Below are 20692 nucleotides of genomic sequence, written 5' to 3'. Positions count from 1 at the left end.
CACCTGTATGTGGTTTTTACCAGTTTTAAGTACAGAACATCTTTCCATTTTAAAAAATGTCATGAGGAAACTTGCTCAAACCCAGGCCCTGATTTTATCGGGGATGGCAAGGCTCGCAGGACAACATTCTCTATTGGCCTTGGGCAGGTGTGCTAGTCAAATTCCAGCCCCAATCTTGCTCTAAAAGTAGACCGTGGAGTAGTGGAATTCTGAATTTTCCACGTGCTGAGTTACTGATGTTTGAATGGAGTTGTGGCAAGTGATAGGAAAATGGTTAAAAGGAAGGCTATTTTTAATGCTCTATTTATTAAGAACCTGTTACCTTGAGCAGCAGTTTTGCAGCGTTTAAAATTAGAATATAGAAATAGCTTGCACATCTAAAAATGCACTTGTGCATGCTTGCTGGTACAGTGATTGCAATTGTTGCAAGTCAAATCATTTCATTTTAAAACACTTGGGTAAATTTTAGCTAGTGTCTGCCTAATGTCTGTTGGCAGCACCAGCAAGGTGCTTGTCAATAGTATGTTAATGATACCTCCACTTCAAAATAGACTGGGCCTCCTGTCTGAGGAATCGGGTAGATATCAAATGGTTTAAATCTATCCCCAGATGAGAAATGAATGAGGCATTCAGCTTAAAAACAGCACAATCAAGGACCCCACCCCAGACATGCTCTCTTCCACCGTTGTTAGGAAAGAGATACAAAAGTCTGTGTACCAACTGACTCGAGCAGCTTCTTCCCTGCTGCCATCAGACTTTTTGAATAGATCTACCATATATTAAGTTGGTCTTTCTCTGCACCATAGCTGTGACTAACACTACATTATGCACTCTCCTTCTCCCCTATGTACTCTAGGAATGGTATGCTTTGTATAGTGTGCAAGAAACAATAGTTTTTGCTGTATACAAATGTGACGATAATAAATCAAATGAAAATGTTTGGAAATACTTAGCAAGTCGGGTAGCATCTTTGGAAAGAGAAACTGACTTGTTACAGGTGGTTTGACCTATTGTCAGAACATTTTTCCAGTTCTGATGAAAGGTCATTGACCTGAAACATTGACTGTTTATCTCTCCATAGATGCTGCCTGAACTTCACATTTCCTGCATCTGAGGTACCTTCAGAACACAAGTAGGGATAGGAGTCATCTTTAAGATCCTCCAGCCGCCTCTGTCATTTAATATGATCATGACTGATCTGCCTCACTTCACTTTCCTGCCTAATCCCCCAATCCCTTGATTCCCTGCAAGAACAAAATCTATCTCCCCCTTGAATATACCTAACCATGGAGTACAGAATTCCAAAGACTCAACCTGTTGAGTGGAGAAGTTTCTTCTCATCCCAATCTTCCCAAAAGATTGACCCCTTATCCTGAGGCTGTACCTTCACTTGCTAGATTTTCCAACTAGGGGAACAATATCATTTTTTAGACTGCAAAAGGGAGCCCCTTCTGAATCTTGTTCCATAGGCCCAACTTGCTCAGCCTAAGTAATTGGCAAAATAAGCAATGGAGATGAGATACTTTTTCACACAGGTGAGTGGTTAAGATCAGGAATGTGCTGATTGAGTTTGGTGGTGGCAGATTCAGTTGAGGCATTCAAAAGGGAATTGCATTATTTGAAAAGGAGAGATGTGTGGGGTAATGGAGGGGGAATGGCGGAAGGTGTATTACTCATTTGGAGAGCTGGCAAATGCAACAGGCTGACTGTCCTCCTTTGCTGTAACCTGAGGACAAACCTCTCATCCCAGACCAGTCTTTCTAGGAACTAGAAACTTTCACTTCCTTGGTCATGGCACCCAAAACTGTGCACAGTCCAGATATGCTTTCACTTGAGCCTTTATTCTTCAACTATTAAGCCTGATCCATTCAGAAACCATGGAGTGCTGTTTAAAGTACATGCTGTCCCAAAAGCAATTGAATAAACTGGTGGAATCAAGAGACACCCCCATGGGAGAATCTAGCATCAGGCTGGGACTTATAAATGATTTCCCTATATCATTGATGGGAACCATTATCAGCCCAAGCAGTAACAGGTAAAAGTCTCACTGGTTATTGGACTTTTTGCATACAGGAATGGGCTAGAGTTTCATAACTGGTTGACAAATGACTGCTTTCACACAAGTTATTTTTAAAACCTTACACCTTCTGCCTCTCATAAGCATAACCTGGAAGTTGATCAATTGATATCATGTCGTGTGGGTAAATGACCTAAGGTATCTTTAATGGCAATGAACACCAAGCAATAAAATGGTAAAAGTCACTTGGTTTTATTGTTGAAAAGAAAGATGTGTTGAAGGTTTTTGTCTCACTCCTATTCAAGATCATCAATCAATGTGGCTCATTTGCACTTGCTGGAAGTGATGTGAATTCATACACGGAAGATAACAGCTTCATCTGTAAAACCTCTTTCAACATCTTTTCATACATTCTCTAAAATAAAATGTTAGAGTAACAGAATAATACAAAACTACAATCCAGCAAAGTAATTTATTTTTCAGTATTATAAGGATTTAAAAAAATTATTCTGGGGATGGGGTGCTGGTAAAAGCCAAGATAGAGGGTGATAGGCAAATAAAGAGTTTCAGTGGGATAGAATGCGGACTGGATATTCTGGAGGGGTGAGGCAAGAACTGAGATGGGGTGGGGATGGTCAGGGTGGTGATCTTGGTGATGAATTAGGTTTGAAAGAAGCCCAGTATTAAACAGGACTTCAACGTGTACTGTTGAAGATGCTGATGTGTATGGAATTGAGGCTGAAGGAGTGACCTTCAGCCACTGAACAGAAATGGCTTTCGTTTTGATTATTCAAGTTGGTGAAACATAAGTTAGGAGTAGGTCACTCGGTCCTTCAAGTCTGCTCCACCTTTCAATATCATGTCTGTTCTGACTGTAACCTCAAATCCACATTTCTTCCTACCCCTGATTTTTCACCCCCTTGTTAATCAAGAATCCATCTAGCTCTACCTTAAAATATTCAAAGTCTCTGCTTCCACTGCCTTTTGAGGAAGAGAGTTCCAAAGACACTCGACCCTCAAAGTTTCTCCTCCTCCTGTCTGAAATGAGTGACCCCTTATTTTTAAACAGTGACCCCCTAGTTCTAGATTCTGTGATGAGGAAACATCCACCCTGTCAATACTCCTCAGGATCTTAAAGGTTTCAATCAAGTTGGTTCTTAATCTTAAACTCCAGTAGATACAAACCTAACCCATCCAACCTTTCAAAAGACAACCCGCCCGTTTCTTACATTAGTCTTAAGCCTTCTCCGAATTGCTAACATGTTTACATATTTCCTTAAATAAGGTGACCAATACTGTACACAGTATTCCAGATGTGATCACACCAGTGCCCCGTGCAACTGAAGCCTAATCTCCCTAATTTGTAATCAATTCCCCTCAATAAACAATGACATTCTATTAGCTTTCCTCATTTCTTGCTGTACCTGAAAACTAGTTTTTTGTGATTCATGCACTAGGACACCCAGATCCCTCAGCATCTCAGAGCACTGCAATATCTCACCATTTATGCGTTTTTAACCTTCCTGACAAAATAGACAATTTCGTATTTACCCAAAATTCTGAGGTTTCTTCTCCCTCAGGAAGCTAAGGAAATTTGGAAAGTCCGCTACAAGTCCTACCAACTTCTATAGATGCACCACAGAAAGCATTCTTTCCAGTTGTATCACAGCTTGGTATAGCTCCTGCTCTGTCCCAAGACCACAAGAAACTATAAAGGGTTGTGAACGCAGCCCAGTCCATCACGCAAACCAGTCTCCTATCCATTGACATTGTCTACACTTCCCACTGCCTCGGAAAAGCAGACAGCATAATCAAGGACCCCACACACCCTGAACATACTCCCTTATTCCGTTGGGAAAAAGATACAAAAGTCTGAGGTCACATACCAACCAACTCAATAACAGCTTCTTCCCTGCTGCCAACAGACTTTTGAATGGATCTACCTTATATTCAGTTGATCTTTCTCTACACCCTAGCTATGACTGCAACACTACATTCTGCATCCTCTCCTTTTCTTTCTCTATGAATGATATGCTCTGTCTGTATAGCGTGTAAGAAACAATACTTTTCACTGAATACTAATACATCTGACAATAAATCAAATCCAATCAAAAAAAAATCAAATCCTGCTTTCTGTCTACCTCCATTTTTGAACATTTGCTGTCTCCCAAACTTTGGAAAATTAAACCAATGCATCAACTATCTTGCTAGCCACTTCTTTCAGGATCTTAAGCATGAGGCCCACCCAGAACCAAGTGATTTGTCAGCTCGTACCTGACATTTGTGAGGAACAGGCTACATCACAAAGATCAGACCCAACAATTTGCTCAATTCAACTTCCCTGGTGATGGCAATTTTCCCGAGTTCTTCCCTTCCTTCTATTACAGCTATTTCTGGGATGTTACTCATATCCTTTATGAAGACCAATACAAAATACCTGTTTTAATTAATCTGCCATAACCCTACTTTCCATTATTAATTCGACACACTTACAAAAGGGCCAATGCTCACTTTGATATCTCTCATTTAAATGTCTACAGAAACTCTTACTATCCATATTTACAGTACAAGTTAGCTTTCTCTTGAACTCCCCTCCTTATCAATCTTTGTGTCATTCTTTGTTGTTCTTTATATTCTTTCCAAACAAAAGATCACTGGAGCTTGAGCAGATGAAAATTTCAAAACAAAGATGGATAGATTAGCTGTTAGGTAAGATAATTTCTTCACTAGAGGGTGGTGAACCTGTGGAATTCTCTACCACAGAAAACTGTGGGAGGCCAAATCACCAAATATATTTAAGAAAAAATAGATTTCTAGACACTAAAGGCATCAAGGCTTAACAGGACAATGCGGGCATTTGGCATTGAGATAGAGGATCAGCCATGATCACATTTATGGGCAGAGCAGGCTCAAAGGGCTGAATGGCCTAGTCCTGCTATTTTCTAAGGGCGGAATTTTCCCAAAATCGCACTGAGTGCTAAATCAGGTGAGAAAAGCGGAGTGAAAATCGCCAGCTTCCTATTTTTTCTCACCTGATTTAATGGTGCACTGTGCATTTTCAGAGTTTTGGCGAGGATCACACAGCCAGCTGGAGGGGCGGAGCCTAAATATGCCAGCAAAACTGGGATTCTGAGATTGGGGCACCATTTTTAGAGGGATCCCCAATCTCAAAGTTAAATTTAACCCCCCCCCCCCCGGACATCAGGACCCCACTGGTGGGTAAAGGGAACATTCCCCAACCACCATACGCAGAAGGGGACCCTACCACACTCATGTCCTCGTGCCCTGGATAAGGGGAACATAACTCCAACCCTTACATAAAAAGAGACCCCCCCCCCCCCATGGATAAGGGGAACATATCCAATCCCCCACCAGGTTGGGAGGTGGGGTGTGTGGCAAAGAAGAACCATTATAGCCGAATGTGACAGCATCAAGCCCAGTATTCAGATTGTAATTTATTGAAATGTATGGAAGTCTGGTTCATGCCAAGTAAGGATTTTGTCACCGGCAGGGGTGGGGGGGGGGGGGGGGGGGGGGGGAGAGAGAGAGAGAGAAAGAGAATGATCTCAGGCTGACTGAATCCTACAAAAGGTGTAAATAGCTCAGGAGTGCAATAGAGCTGAGACTTTGTATCATGGCACTAGGTTAGCATTGGAGAGAGATAGGATCAGTCAAGCTAGGAAAGTGTTTATTTGGAGTAAGGGCAATAGTGAATCAGTTCAAAGTTGTGAATGATAGCAATTTAACAATCGGCACGTTTAATTGCCAGCTTTGTGCTGTAAATGCTAAAACCAGGCTGGAAAGTTAGCGCAACATACATTTTTTCAAATAAAGGAAAAACACCAAGCAAAGATTTTCTTAACTTTTATTTATATAAAACAAACTATCATTGCCCATAAAACAAAGCTAAATGCATACTCCAGCATAATAATAAGAGTTAGTACACCAGTAAGTGGTTTTGACAGCAAACTTGCAACGGTAATCTCTGTAACTATGAAAAGTGGAATTCAGTTAATCAGCATTCGATTAAGAAACTTGGTCCAGAAATCTAGATCCAAATCAGGACAATTCACTCAGACAAATGAAGTGGATAAAAAGGTTATTCGAAAACTAACGTGTGGGGCTCTTCATTTTGGGAGTCAATGCCAGGTACTATATCATTTATTTGATGTCGTACAGTCAATGCCTCGTGAGAATGAATATTCCTGTTCCATTCTAAATTAAATTAATTTGCCCAAACATATCATAGATACTGGTAACTGGAGCCTTCTATCTTGAATTCAAGGTAATTTATAGGCTAGCTATATTGCAGCAGAAATGAAACATAGGCTTTTTTTGGTCAGAGATTAAAATAAAAGATATGAAGATCAATTTATTGAAAAAGGCTTGATGTAGAGAGCAGAGAAGCATGATTGTCATTCAGTCATCGTTTTTTGGCCTATATTCAGTTATTCCCCTTTACACAACCACTAGAGCAACATTAAAAAAGTAATTCCATACATTACAATGAAAGTTATCCCACTGAGAGGCACATTATAATTCAAAGAGTAGTTTTATCTTTTGACTGCTCCATGCAGTAATTGTTTGACACTAACAGTTTTAATAAGTTTATATAAAATTCATAAATTAAAGCTGGTTCCATTCTTATGATTAATAATGTAATGCTTGTTGAGCACCGAAACAAAACTAAGCTTTCACATTGGCCAATATGCTCACCACATGTTACATTATATGTGGAATGGAACAAGCACTTACAGATTAATCACATTCTGCTTTTATTTCCTCATTATAAACACACCTTTTTCTGGAAGTTTTAAAGATTGAAACTTCTACAATCTGCATATTTACTTCACGTGCAGTCCAGTAGCTAGAAAACTAATGTGGGCTCTGCATCACAGCGAGATGTACTCTGTTAGAAGAGTTGTTATGACATTTGGAGCAAGGTACAATTTATCTTCAAGATCCTATTTTCTGTTTCCAACCTTCCTCAGTTCCTTTGCTTATTTGAACTCTCCTAAAGCGCTGGTCAATGCTAGAGATACTTTCAGGAGTCCTGTTATCTCACCCGAGTAACATTTTTTTAAAAAAGTGAGAGACAAAGCTGCAAGCGTCAGCTAGATATTGGATTAAGATGGTATTTCCCCACTCCTGCTTTCACTCAACAGATTCATTGGGCAGCAATCGGGAGTGAGATTCCTTGTTGAGTTTCCCCTCTAGATCAGGAATTCAGATTCTAACAGTGGCATCTCTACTGCAGACTGCTGTTTGAGGTGGATAACTAAGTACACTGTTGGAAACAAAGGGTGCCGTTTACTGGTCCCAATATCCCCCCCACGTAACACGTTCATCCAATAAACCAAAGAAACCCAAGGCCTATGTTTCTACAAATTTACACTGGTTAATTTTGCTGGGAATTGATAAGATCACAAATTGTGCATTAAGCTGAATACGCTACTGCAAAAGTCAGTGGTTTGTGGTAATAGCTGGTTTATCTGAACTGTTACTAATTTAAAAACTAGGCGCAAAGAGCTTTAACAGTGTATATTAGATCTGACAAAGAAACATATTTAACATCGTTTGAAGGAAGTGCTTTCATTCAGTAGCTGCTAACTGCATTGGCTTAGCTGGTCCTATCACTATCATACAGATGCAGATGTGAAACCTACTTCTGTTTTGCACTGTACAGCCCTGTAGATACCAACGCTGACTGCACTGCGATATTTAGTTTACAGAGGCTTCTCATAAAGATGTACAGCACTGACATTAAATGCTGCTTGTGTAAGGTGGCCTTTAGATCCCAAATAATGCTGCACCTTTGACATCGGATGTTAACTCCAATGCTGATACAAGGTAGGTGCCTTTGAGTGCTTCTTTGGAGATCCTGTTGGGTTGTCTACAATAACTAAATAAATGATGATTAACTATCAGTATTAAGGTCTAGCACTCACTGGGAAGTATTCTATTTACTTCAAAATTGGATGCAAGTACTATGGCTGGATAAAAATAATGTCTTCAAACCCGCTTCTATTGTTTCTTTGTTTAAATATTAAGGATGGAAGACCCTACTGAATTTAAATTGAAAATATTGGCAGTTTACTCTGATCTATTTATTATTAGCTACGTCTTTGCTAGCAGTGCACTTCACAGTTATCACAAGGAATTTTGTAAGCTGCAGCTGCTGAGTAGCTTTGGGTTATATTTCATTAGATGTTAACAACTCGCTTACATTTATTGCAAAGCCATAGTAGTACAATTTGATTTTAGATTCATAACTATCAAACACAAAGTTACAAAATAATCACAGTTTGGTTTCCATTCTTTGTTCATACATTAAGGAGAGAGATACTGGAGTTATCCTTTTAGTAGTAAAATGAATAATGTGAAGATGATCTTGAGGGGACTGTTTATTTTTTTGAACAAAAAAAAAACAGCATGCATTTTCCAAAACTTTAAACGTCTCTGGCTCAGGTAATAAAATTGCAATCAATCCAGTTTTTTAGAATCAAAAGCAAACAGCAATGAGGAAAAAATCTCAATTATACCCTAAGGATTAGTGAGTAGTCTGCACTTTCTACCACAGTGACTCATTTCTTATTTACAAAAACAGCCAAATGCCCAACATGATAAGGCATAATGCTTCTCGTTAGCTGCTTCGCTTTTTAAAATTGGGGTTGAGGGTGGGGAGGAGGGAAGGAAAGATTAGCGGAATAATGTACAAAAGAAAATACTCTCATAATGGGAACTCTCTTTTCCCACAACCTCATAAACCTTCATACCTATTTCAAAACTACAGTGGAACTCTTAACATCTGCCAGATTTTCTTGGTTAGATAAAGCCTTGTGCAAGATATCTCAGCACAGTCGGTTATTACCTTTACTGGCTTTTTTGTCCAGTGCCCAGGGATATTATACCCAGAAGACCAAATTCTGGGGATTCTCGATTACCCGCCTATTTCCATGATTGACCAGGACTCGTTCCATTACGGCAGATAACAGAGGTTCCACTGTGACTCTCTGCATCCAAGGAAAAATGTAAATTTACATTATCATTCAAAAATCTTCTAACCCAGATAGTCTGTATATAGAGCACAGGTCAAACTGGGAGGGGGGGGGGGGGGCGGAAACAAAAAAAATAAAACACTTGCATCATATTTCCAACAATCTTCACTGATGTTAAAATGTAACATACACTCAATCATTTGGAATCCTAAAGGGAACTCAGCACTTAAGCACACATTAATCTCTTTTCTTTTCTACCATGCTTTTCTCTTCCACTTCTTCATCTTTGAGTTCCTTTAAATTTTCTTTAACTTCATTATCATCCTTGTGATGTCCAGCATTGTTTTCCTCCTTTTCCTCATCACTGGCTTCTGCATCTCCCTGCTCAATGGCTTCGTTCTGAAGCAGTTCTCCTTCCTCAGGTTCATATTCCCCATCAGCTGTCCAGATTCCGTAACACATGATGCTGATAACACCCAAAGGCAGTCCGAACAGAAAGCAACCCAGGAGAGGAGAGGTCTTAAAAACCGACTAGATGAAGCACAAAAAGAACACAAAAAAGGTTAAGTTTTTACTCCCCCCGCCCCCCCCGCTCACACTATGAAAAGCAAAAGGCAAAACAGTTTAAGCAATGGTACAAACACCCTTTCTGAAATCAGCACTGAATGAAACTATGGTTAAACAATGTAATCGTTTTACAATGCCAAAAACTGTCCTGGACGAAGTCATTTGGAACTCTTGGTTACTCTGATTGATGCGCGTTTGTGATGTTTTGGGCATCTTCTCATTGACCGATATTTTAGATCATTCTCACAGACGAAAATTTTCAATTTTTTTGAGAAGAATCTAACTAGCATGGATGTAGGAAATGTTTGGGTATTAGACAGAATAACAAGAAGCTTTCTGTTAAATTCTACTGGTTCCCAACTTCAAGTAGCAGTGAAATATTACATCATTAGACTTCATTTTAGACCTAAACACTTTTAAAAAAGATTGACGTGAAAAAGCAATAGCATGCACTTAATACACCACTGATCCTCCATTTCAATGGTGGGCCAACCTGTGGCCCAGGAAACCATATGCATCGCATCTGGGTTTTGAGTGCGGCCCAGGAGGCATTTTATTGACTGTGCCCAGAGTTGCTAATTTCCATCCACGTAGTTTTTTTTCCTATCAGTGCGGCTTGAAGTGATACGCACATAAAACAAGGGCAAGGATAGTGAGGTGTGTGCTGATTATACAGACTGAGAGAGCTGTGCACTCCCTCTACATCCAAAGAGTGGATATTTCTTTTGTTTTTACCACTAAGTTGACGATAGTTTTATTAATATATGATTACGCATGTTCTGTAACATATGAAATATTCAGCATGTATTGAACATATTTGATCATATTCATGGGGTCATGGTTAGTCAACAAGCCTGATTTCAATCTTGCAGCCCACTGACATGAAGGAGGGCCACTCATGTGGCCCACTCACTAGCCAAGGTTGCCGATCACTGCACCATGTCATAGCATAGTCATAGAGGTTTACAGCATGGAAACAGGCCCTTCGGCCCAACTTGTCCATGCCGCCCTTATTTTATTTTTCAAAACCCCTAAACTAATCCCAATTGCCCGCATTTGGCCCATATCCCTCTATACCCATCGTACCCATGTAACTATCTAAATGCATTTTAAAAGATAAAATTGTACCCGCTACTACCTCTGGCAGTTTGTTCCAGACACTCACCACCCTCTGTGAAAAAATTGCCCCTCTGGACACTTTTGTATCTCTCCCCTTTCACCGTAAACCTATGCCCTCTAGTTTTAGACTCCCCTACCTTTGGGAAAAGATATTGATTATCTACCTTGTCTATGCCCCTCATTATTTCATAGACCTCAATAAGGTCACCCCTCAGCCTCCTACGCTCCAGAGAAAAAAGTCCCAGTCTATTCAGCCTCTCCTTATAACTCAATCCATCAAGTCCCAGTGGCATCCTAGTAATTCTTTTCTGCACTCTTTGTAGTTTAATAATATCCTTTCTATAATAGGGTGACCAGAATTGCACACAGTATTCCAAGTGTGGCCTTACCAATGTCTTGTACAACTTCAAAAAGACGTCCCAACTCCTGTATTCAATGTTCTGACCGATGAAACCAAGCATGCCAAATACCTTCTTCATCACTCTGTCCACCTGTGACTCCACTTTCAAGGAGCTATGAACATGTGCCCCTAGATCTCTTTGTTCTGTAACTCTCTCCAACGCCCTACCATTAACTGAGTAAGTCCTGCCCTGGTTCAATCTACCAAAATGCATTACCTCGCATTTGTCTAAATTAAACTCCATCTGCCATTTATCAGCCTACTGGCCCAATTGATCAAGATCCTGCTGCAATTGGAGATAACCTTCCTCACTGTCCACCATGCCACCAATCTTGGTGTCATCTGCAAACCTACTAATCATGCCCCCTATATTCTCATCCAAATCATTAATATAAATGACAAATAACAGTGGGCCCAGCACTGATCCCTGAGGCACACCGCTGGTCACAGGCCTCCAGTTTGAAAAACAACTCTCTACAACCACCCTCTGGCTTCTGTCAAGAAGCCAATTTTGTATCCATTTAGATACCTCATCCTGGATCCCGTGAGATTTAACTTTATGCAACAACCTACCATGCGGTACCTTGTCAAAGACCTTGCTAAAGTCCATGTAGACAACATCAACTGCACTGCCCTCATCTACCTTCTTGGTTACCCCTTCAAAAAACTCAATTAAATTTGAGAGACATGATTTTCCATTCACAAAGCCATGCTGACTGTCCCTAATCAGTCCTTGCATCTCTAAATGCCTGTCGATCCGGGTCTCTCAAAATACCTTCCAACAATTTACCCATCACAGATGTGAGGCTTACTGGCCTGTAATTCCCAGGCTTTTCCCTGCAACCTTTTTTAAACAAAGGCACAACATTTGCCACTCTCCAATCTTCAGGCACCTCATCCGAGACTATCGATGATTCAAATATCTCAGCTAGGGGACCTGCAATTTCCTCCCTAGCCTCCCACAACATCCTGGGATATACCTCATCAGGTCCCGGGGATTTATCTACCTTGATGCACTTTAAGACTTCCAGCACCTCCTTCTCTGTAATATGTAAACTCCTCAAGACATCACTATTTATTTCTCCAAGTTCCCTAACATCAATGCTTTTCTCAACAGTAAATACTGATGAGAAATATTCACTTAGGATCTCACCCATCTCTTGTGGATCCGCACATAGATGACCTTGTTGATCCTTAAGAGGCCCTACTCTCTCCCTTGTTACTCTTTTTTTCCCTTTATGTATTTGTAGAAGCTCTTTGGATTCTCCTTTGCCTTATCTGCCAAACCAATTTCGTGTCCCCTTTTTGCCCTCCTGATTTCTCTCTTAACTCTACTCCTACACCCCCTATACTCTTCAAGAGATTCTCTTGATCCTAGCTGCCTATGCACGTTATGTGCCTCTTTTTTCTTCTTGACCAGGGCCTCAATATCTCGAGTCATCCAGGGTTCCTGACTTCTACCAGCCTTGCCCTTCACTCTAAGAGGAATGCGTTTACCCTGAACCCTGGTTAACACACTTTTGAAAGCCTCCCACTTACCAGACGTCCCTTTGCCTTCCCACAGACTCCCCCAATTAACTTTTGAAAGTTCGTGCCTGATACCATCAAAATTGGCCTTGCCCCAATTTAGAATATTAACTTTTGGGACAGACCTATCATTCGCCATAGCTATCTTAAAACTAATAGAATTATGGTCACTGGTCCCTCACTAATACTTCTGTCACCTGCCCTTCCTTATTTCCCAAGAGGTGGTCAAGTTTTGCCCCCTCTCTAGTCGGGCCATCCACATACTGAATGAGAAATTCCTCCTGAATACACTCAACAAATTTCTCTCCATCCAACCCTCTAATACTATGGCTGTCCCAGTCAATGTTGGGAAAATTAAAATCTCTGACTATTACCGCCCTATTTTTCTTGGAGCTATCTGTAATCTCCTTACATATTTGCTCCTCAATTTCCCGCTGACTATTCGGGGGCCTATAGTACAATCCTATCAAAGTGATTTCCCCTTTCTTATTTCTCAGTTCTACCCATATAGACTCAGTGGCTGAACCCTCGGATATATCCCCTCTCAGTACGGCCGTGATGCTTTCTCTAATCAAAAGTGCAACTCCCCCTCCTCTCTTACCTCCTGTTCTATCTTTCCTATAGCATCTGTACCCTGGAACATTAAGCTGCCAGTCCTGTCCCTCCCTGAGCCATGTTTCAGTAATTGCTATAATATCCCAGTCCCATGTACCCATCAATGCCTCGAGTTCATCTGCCTTGCCCGTCAGGCCTCTTGCATTGAAATAAATGCAGTTTAATCTGGACTTCCCTTGCTCTCTGTTCTGCTTCTGTCTGATCTGTCTGGTACTAGGATTACTGACACTGCCGTTACTACTTAATGTGCTCTCTTTAACTTCTGTGCTGTCCTCAAACTTCTCTTCTGTCTCCCTACTGTTTTGGGTTCCACCCCCCTGCCAAACTAGTTTAAACCCTCCCGAGTGGCTCTAGCAAATCTCCCCGCCAGGATGTTAGTCCCCCTCCAGGCCCAGCATAATTGGATGCCTTTGTACAGTAAAGGCATTATAGACATTCAAGCTGCAGAATCACAGTCAAGTGTAGAATTCTGGTGAAGGATAATTGGAGTAAGGTGTGGAGGTAAAATTCAATCCCCATTTTTAAGTCATAAATTTTGCTTTATCTTTAAGTAATAGTTTTGACTATATTTACAGTCACATAATAGAACTTATGATTGGCATGGAGAAATTTTTAAAAATGCATTCTTGGAATGTGGTGACATTGTCAAGCTTAACCACTGTTGCCTTGAACCGGTGGTGGGCATTCCCCTGAACCACTGCAGTCCTATACTGACTGTGTTCTCACAATGGTGGAAGGTAGGTAGAGCACTGGAATAGTTGAATCTAGAGGTGACAAAAGAACAGATGAGGGTTTCAGCAACCAATGGGCTGGTAAAGGTGGACGACGTTGCAGGGGTCAAAGTAGGTGGTCTTTATGATATAGAGTATGTGGGACCAGTAATTTAGCTCGAGGTTGAATAGAACGTAGAGGTTCTGAATAGTCTGGAAGCAGAGATCTCAAATGTCTGGTTTGGTCTCGGACAATGGTTGGGGAGGGGATGGAATTAGTGCTGAGCCTGCGGTCTTTGGATGGGGCCAATACTTAACTGGAGGAAATTACAGCTCATCCCCATGACGGGGTTTTGAGAAAGCTGTCTGAAAGAGACGGCACAAAGGGTCAAGCCAAGTGTGGAAAAGGTAGATATGGGTATTATCAGCGTATATGTGGAAAGTTGACCTCATTTTTATGGATACGTCATCAGGGAACAGCATGCAGAGGTAGGGGCCAAGGATAGATTCTTGGGGGACTCAGAGTGACACTGGGAGAGAAGCCATCGCTGGATACTGTGGCTTCAATTGGATAAGAAAGAGTGAAGCAAAGGAAAAATGATCCAATTGAGCTGGACAGCAGAAGGAAGTTGTACAATGAACGTGATGTGGTTGGTCATGTCAAAAGGCGCAAAGGGATTGACAAGGATGAGCAGAGATAACGAATCTTGTTCAAAATCACAGAGAATGCCATTTGTGATACTGGTTCAGGGGAAATTCAAAAGTGGAGTTTGATGGGTATGGATTTGAGAGGCAATAAGCAGTTAGGAAGGCCAATGAGGAATAAGGATGTTTTGCTGCAGTTATGTAGAGCCTTGAGGTGACCTCACCTGGAATACTGTACAGTTTGGTCCCCTTAAAGATATACTTGCCATAGGAGTGCAACGGAGGTTCAGAGGTCTGTATTCCCTAGAGCTTTGAAGAATGAGAGCAGACCTCACAAACTCATAGAAACAGTAGGCCATTCGGCCCACTGAATTCTTTCAGGGCGTGACTGGGTGGATATAAGTAAGATGTTTCCCCTGGCTGGTGAATTTAAAACCAGGGGACATCATCTCAGAATAAAGGGATAGACCACGTAAGACTGAGATGAGGAAGAATTTCTTCACTCAGAGGGTGGTGAATCTTTGGCATCCTCTCCCCCAGAGGCTGTGGAAGCTCAATCATTGAGCATGCTCAAGACAGAAATTGATAGATTTCTAGAGACCAATGACATCAAGGGATATGGAGATAATGTGGGAAAGTGGCATTAAGGTAGATGATCATGTTGTAGATTGGAGATATGCCAGACTCGAGATAGGGAGTTTAAAACAACAGAGCTTTAGTGACAGGGGTGTGCTTTCTTTATATGGCTGCTGCTTCTCTGCCTGTTTCCCACGCTAGTGACATCACTTCTGGTGAATACATTAAAACAGAGCTTCTGTAAGTTAATAAGGATTATTAACATTTTCTCTCTCTTCAAATTGAACGTTCCCAACAAGTTCAAAACAAATTCAACATGAACAATAATCAACAAGTCCCTCATTATCAACATGTCAGTCTGGAGGTCGTTGTTCTCGGAACAGTTGACAGCGAACCTCTGGCATTTTCGTCTTTCCGCTAATGTCACAGTGGTGTTGACGTAGGCACTAGAGTTTGTCTGGGTGAATGATCTGTAGATGAGATGTTGCTTTCCTCAACAATGTCCGCTGGTGTGGGGGTTGTAGGAAGGTTGATGTTAAGGCTTTGCACATTTCAACTTCGATTCTCTACAGGTTCCAGTTCTGGCAGATTTGTTCTCTCAGCCAATGATTGGTTGTTGTTCCCCTCCAGACGATGTCGTCTCTGGTTTGGATAGTGTAAGAAATAGGTCTAGTCCATGCAAGGATTGTGACAGGAACCTATTTCTCTCCTGTGGAGTAATTCCTAGTCAAAATCCTTGTCCTTGGGGGAAAACTCTTAAGTCTTGCTTCCCTGCTGTTCCACTTGTCCTTGTTGCTGTTGTACTATTTCTTTAGTGTTTGGAAGTTTCTGAAAGAAGTTGTCTCTTCATCATTAGTAATGCAGGAGAGGTCTTGGTTGTTTCATGTGCGGTATTCTGATACACTAGTGGGAATTTGTCAAGAGGTTTGATCAGTGGTTGCTATCAAGATATGTTTCATGAATGGTTTGGATGAAATGTTCTGCTGGTCCATTATTAGCAGGATGATATGGTGCGGACCTAATATGTTGAATACCAATTGAATTCTTGTGAGACAAATTGGAGTCTGTTATCGCTTACCAGTTGTTCAAGGAATCCAAACGGACTAAATACTTCTCCTAGATTCTAGATAGTCTTCTCTGATGAAGTAAATTTCATCACAGTGACCTCCTGCCACTTTGTGTGAGCATTGACCATTAACAAGAATATATGACCTTCAAAAGGTCCTGCAAAGTCCACGTGCACTCGTTGTCAAGCATCTTCAAGCCATTTGCATGGATACTGTGGCGCTACCGGTGGCAGGTTTCTTATCTTCGCATAGGAAGAACACGTTCTAGCTTTCTCTTCAATTTCTGCATCCAGTCCAGGCCACCAGCAATAACTTCTCACTATTTCCTTCATGCGTATGACTCCACAATGGCCCTCATGTAGCTTCTCTAACACTCGCTTTCTCAATGGTGATGGAATGATCACTCTGAGCTCTGAGCCCCCATAGCAGACATCCTGATTGTACTGGCACCTCCATCTCCTGGAGTAGTACAGCTTCACGTTAGATTTTAGTTCTGAGATCTTCCCTTGTAATACCATATCCATCACTTCTGAGAGTATCGGATCACTCGGAGTAACCTTCTTCACTTGTCTAGAAGTGACTGGTGTACTGTCCACTTGTTTAAAGTAGAAGATATTAAAGTAGAACAACCTGGCAGGCAGTGGTAATCTTGAAAGTCCATTCACATTGCTATGTAGATTTGATTGTTGATACTTAATGGTACAAGTATGTGTGAACAAAAGCAATACCCATCTTTGCATTCTACTTGCTGCAAGTAGCGAAATTGCCATGTGTGATCCAAAAATGGTAGTTAATGGACGATGGTCCTTAAACAAAATAAATTCTTTCCCATATAGGAACTAATGGAACTAATGATCCCTGATGCTTCCCTTTCAATCTGTTCATAGTTACTTTCAGCCTTGCTCAAGGTTCAAAATGCAAAAGTAATGGGCCTTTCTTTACCGCATGGCATGGTGTGGGAGATCACCGCTCCAAAACCACAAGCGGATGTGTCACAAGCTAACCGTAGGCGTTGATTAGGATCAAAATGGGTGAGAACTTCAGATTTAAGTAATGCTTCTTTGCCTGCATGAAAGCCTTATTACAATAATCCAATCACTTCCACTTCTTGTTCTGACACAAGAGGGTATCAAGCATTTGTTTCAGAATAGTTGCCAAGTTTGGCACAAATCTTTTACAAATTGATATGGATGGGTTAAGTGAATGGGGAAAAATGTAGCAGATGGAGTTTAACATGGATAAGTTAGAGGTTATCCATTGTTGAAAGGCAAAGACAAATGATCTAAATAGAGAGAAACTTTGGAGTGATTTGGTACAGAAGGATCTGGATGTCCTCATGCGTGAATCACAGAAAATTAGCACACAGGTAATAAGGAATCTTGGCATTTATTGCTAATGGAATAGAATATAAAAGTAGTGAAGTGTTGCTGCGACTGTACAAAGTATTAGTGAGACCGCACTTAGAATATTGTGTACAGTTTTGGTCCCCTTACTTGAGGAGGGATGTAGTTGCATTGGAGGTGGTTCAGAGGAGGTTCACTAGATTGATTCCAGAGATATGGGGTTTGTCTTACAAAGAAAGATTGGGCAGTTTAGCCCTACACACCATGGAGTTTAGAAGAACGAAAGGAGATCTAATTGAGGTGTTACAAGATGATAAAGGGATTGGCAAAGTAGATGTAGAGAGGATGTCTCCTCTTATGGGGCAGTCAAGAATGAGAGGTCATACTTTTGGGATAAGGGTGGCAGATTTAAAACAGAGACGAGGAGAAATTACTTCTCTCAATGACCATGAGTCTGTGGAATTCACTACCTGAGAGCCTGGTGGATGCCAGGACTTTGAGTAAATTTAAGGAAGAGGTGGACAGATTTTTAATTAGTAAGGGTTTGAAGGGCTGTGAACGGGCAGGAAAGTGGAGTTGAGGCCGAGATGAGGTCAGCCATTATCGTATTGAATGGCGGAGCAGGCTCGAGGGGCTGAACTTACCTGCTCCCAGTTCTTATGATTCTGATTGTTATAAAAAGGAGATTGAAGATGAGATCCACAAGATCAAAGGGGTCAAGCGTCAGTTTTCTGAGGGTGCAATTGCAGTGAGGCTTTGAAAGAGAGGACAGCAGTGCCTGAAAGGAAGGAACCAATTACAAGGTCAACTAGCATGGCAGCTAGAAAGAGTACTTGGTCGGTCGGAGGTTTAGTGGGAATGGGCGGCATGGTGGTTAGCACTGCTGCCTCACAGCGCCAGGGACCCAGGTTCAATTCTGGCCTCGGGTCACTGTCCGTGTGGAGTTTGCACATTCTCCCAGTGTGGGTTTCCTCCGGGTGCTCCGGATTCCTCCCACAGTCCAAAGATGTGCAGGTTAGGTCGATTGGCCATGCTAAATTGACCCAAGTGTCAGGGGGATTAGCGGGGTAAATATGTGGGGTTACGGGAATAGGGCCTGGGTGGGATTGTGGTCGGTGCAGACTCGATGGGCCGAAAAGCCTCCTCCTGCACTGTAGGGATTCTATGGTTCAAGGGAGCAGAAAGACAAGATGAGCTTGGTGAGGGTAGCAAAGAGTGACTTTAGAAAATTGTGGGATGAAGGATAAGTTAAGAAGTCTGGAGGATGTTTGGCCTGATACGCAAGGAGCAGAATAGATGGCCTCAATGTCTGTAACAAAGAAGTCTAGAAGCTGCTGGCACCAGTGGAATACAATGGTGGAAGGGGCAAAGAGGTGGGTTTAAGGAGACTGTTGAAAGTAAAGAAAAAGGCTGGGTGGTTTTAGCAGAGGATAACGAGGTCCACGATTGCTAAATATGGTCCAGTGAGGTTTGGCTAAACCAGTTGTGCTTCAGGGGTTTGATCTTTAGTACAGGAGAGTTAAGGTATTGTAAAATATACTTCCTTTTGAATTATATGCTCCAAGGTCAATAATGGGATGAGTTACTTATTTTACGTTAAATAACAAGCCTTTTATATCAATAAAAATGTGATTCCTATAAAATCACTGAAAAATTCTTACAGGTCAAAGTTCTTATTTAGTATAATTATTGTGCAAAGGTTTGAATCACAACGTTGCTTCCTTTACTCAGACATTTATCTCCAAAGCAAAAATGTGCTGGGTGGGCTGAAGATAAATACCCATTGGGGAGGAAAGAAAACCCTCTAAATTGCCAATGCGCTATGTAGCATTTCTTTACATTTAAATTAAAAATTTATTCAAAATTGTTAACTTTGGATTCTTCTTGTAAGGAAGGGATAGAAAACAGAAGAAATGTGTTAAATGATAAGTTATCCTTCTTGCAGTTGTAGAAATACAAAAAAAAACTTAAAAACGCCTCCATCATTCCATTGCACATTTTTATACAAACTGTCAACGTATTATTTCTAGGATGTAGAACGTCTAGAAAACACAGCCAATAATTATAAATTTGAGTGCAAGTGAAATGAGATTTGCGGATACTCACTAATATGGTGGATTTTCCATCATATAACAATCTTCTAACACGATAATAGAAACTGTCTCCTCCTTGTGCCTGAAAATCAGGTGCAAGAAATAACTGGATTTAGCGTCAAACATTAAAACAAAACTGCAAAAAAAACTATCCAAGGAACTAAAAAAAGAATTAAGTGCAAGACTGTGAATCAGACCTGGGTGTTAAAGAGCAAGTTGGAAACAAACTTCCTAAATTTACAGTGTAATTCAGTCCAAGTAAAATGGCAAAATTTGGTACTCTGGAAATGTCTATTAGGGAAATTATACCATCGTTCCTTTTCTGATGGAGTGGTTGTATTGATAAACACTCAATGAACTGACTTGGTCCCAGACCCAGACCCACCATGGAGAAGTATTTAAAATTGAAAACATTCCCAATTTGGGGCTGCACGGTGGCACAGTGGTTAGCACTATTGCCTCACAGCACCAGGGACCCGGGTTCAATTCTGGCCTCGGGTCACTGTCTGTGTGGAGTTTGCACGTTCGCCCCGTGCCTGTGAGGATTTCCTCCGGATGCTCCGGTTTCCTCCCACAGTCCAAAGATGTGCAGGTTAGGTTGATTGGCCAGGCTAAATTGACCAGAATGTCAGGGGGAGTAGCCGGGTAAATATGTGGGATTACGGGAAAAAGGCTTGGGTAGGATTGTGGTCAGTGAGGACTCGATGGACCAAATGGCCTCCTTCTGCACTGTAGGAATTTTATGATTCCCTTTCTGAGAAAACATTTACCATTCAAACACTCACTAGATAGGTTTCCTTCTGCTGCTTGCATAAAAGATTAATTCCATAAGCAGGCCCACACTCCCTATGTATCAAATCATAAGTTTATGCACAATACACCTAATAATCTGACTGCCACCATGGTGAGATGGTGAATGTAGGAACAGGAGAGTGGGAGAAATTTGTAGAGGTCAAACATGCCATTGTTTTTTTAAGCAAAGTTGTATTAAAATTAGTTACTATCCTTAAAACTT

General features: G+C 41.2%; 1 protein-coding gene across 1 annotated transcript in view; it reads right to left on the bottom strand.

The window, feature by feature from the left end:
* Positions 1–5866: 5866 nt before the first annotated feature.
* Positions 5867–20692, bottom strand: part of tmx3b (thioredoxin related transmembrane protein 3b) — a 151437-nt gene continuing 136611 nt past the window's right edge. The window contains exons 15-16 of the mRNA XM_078216712.1: positions 19691–19759; positions 5867–9546 (exon numbers count right to left, since the gene is read on the bottom strand). Of these exons, the coding sequence (XP_078072838.1) occupies positions 9253–9546; positions 19691–19759 (363 nt within the window). The 3' untranslated portion in view covers positions 5867–9252. The remainder of the gene's footprint in view (positions 9547–19690; positions 19760–20692) is intronic.

Source organism: Mustelus asterias, chromosome 7 (assembly GCF_964213995.1).
Source record: "Mustelus asterias chromosome 7, sMusAst1.hap1.1, whole genome shotgun sequence".
Lineage (NCBI taxonomy): Eukaryota > Metazoa > Chordata > Chondrichthyes > Carcharhiniformes > Triakidae > Mustelus > Mustelus asterias.
Note: the sequence above shows the minus strand (reverse complement) of the source record. Positions and strands in the feature narration are given on the sequence as shown.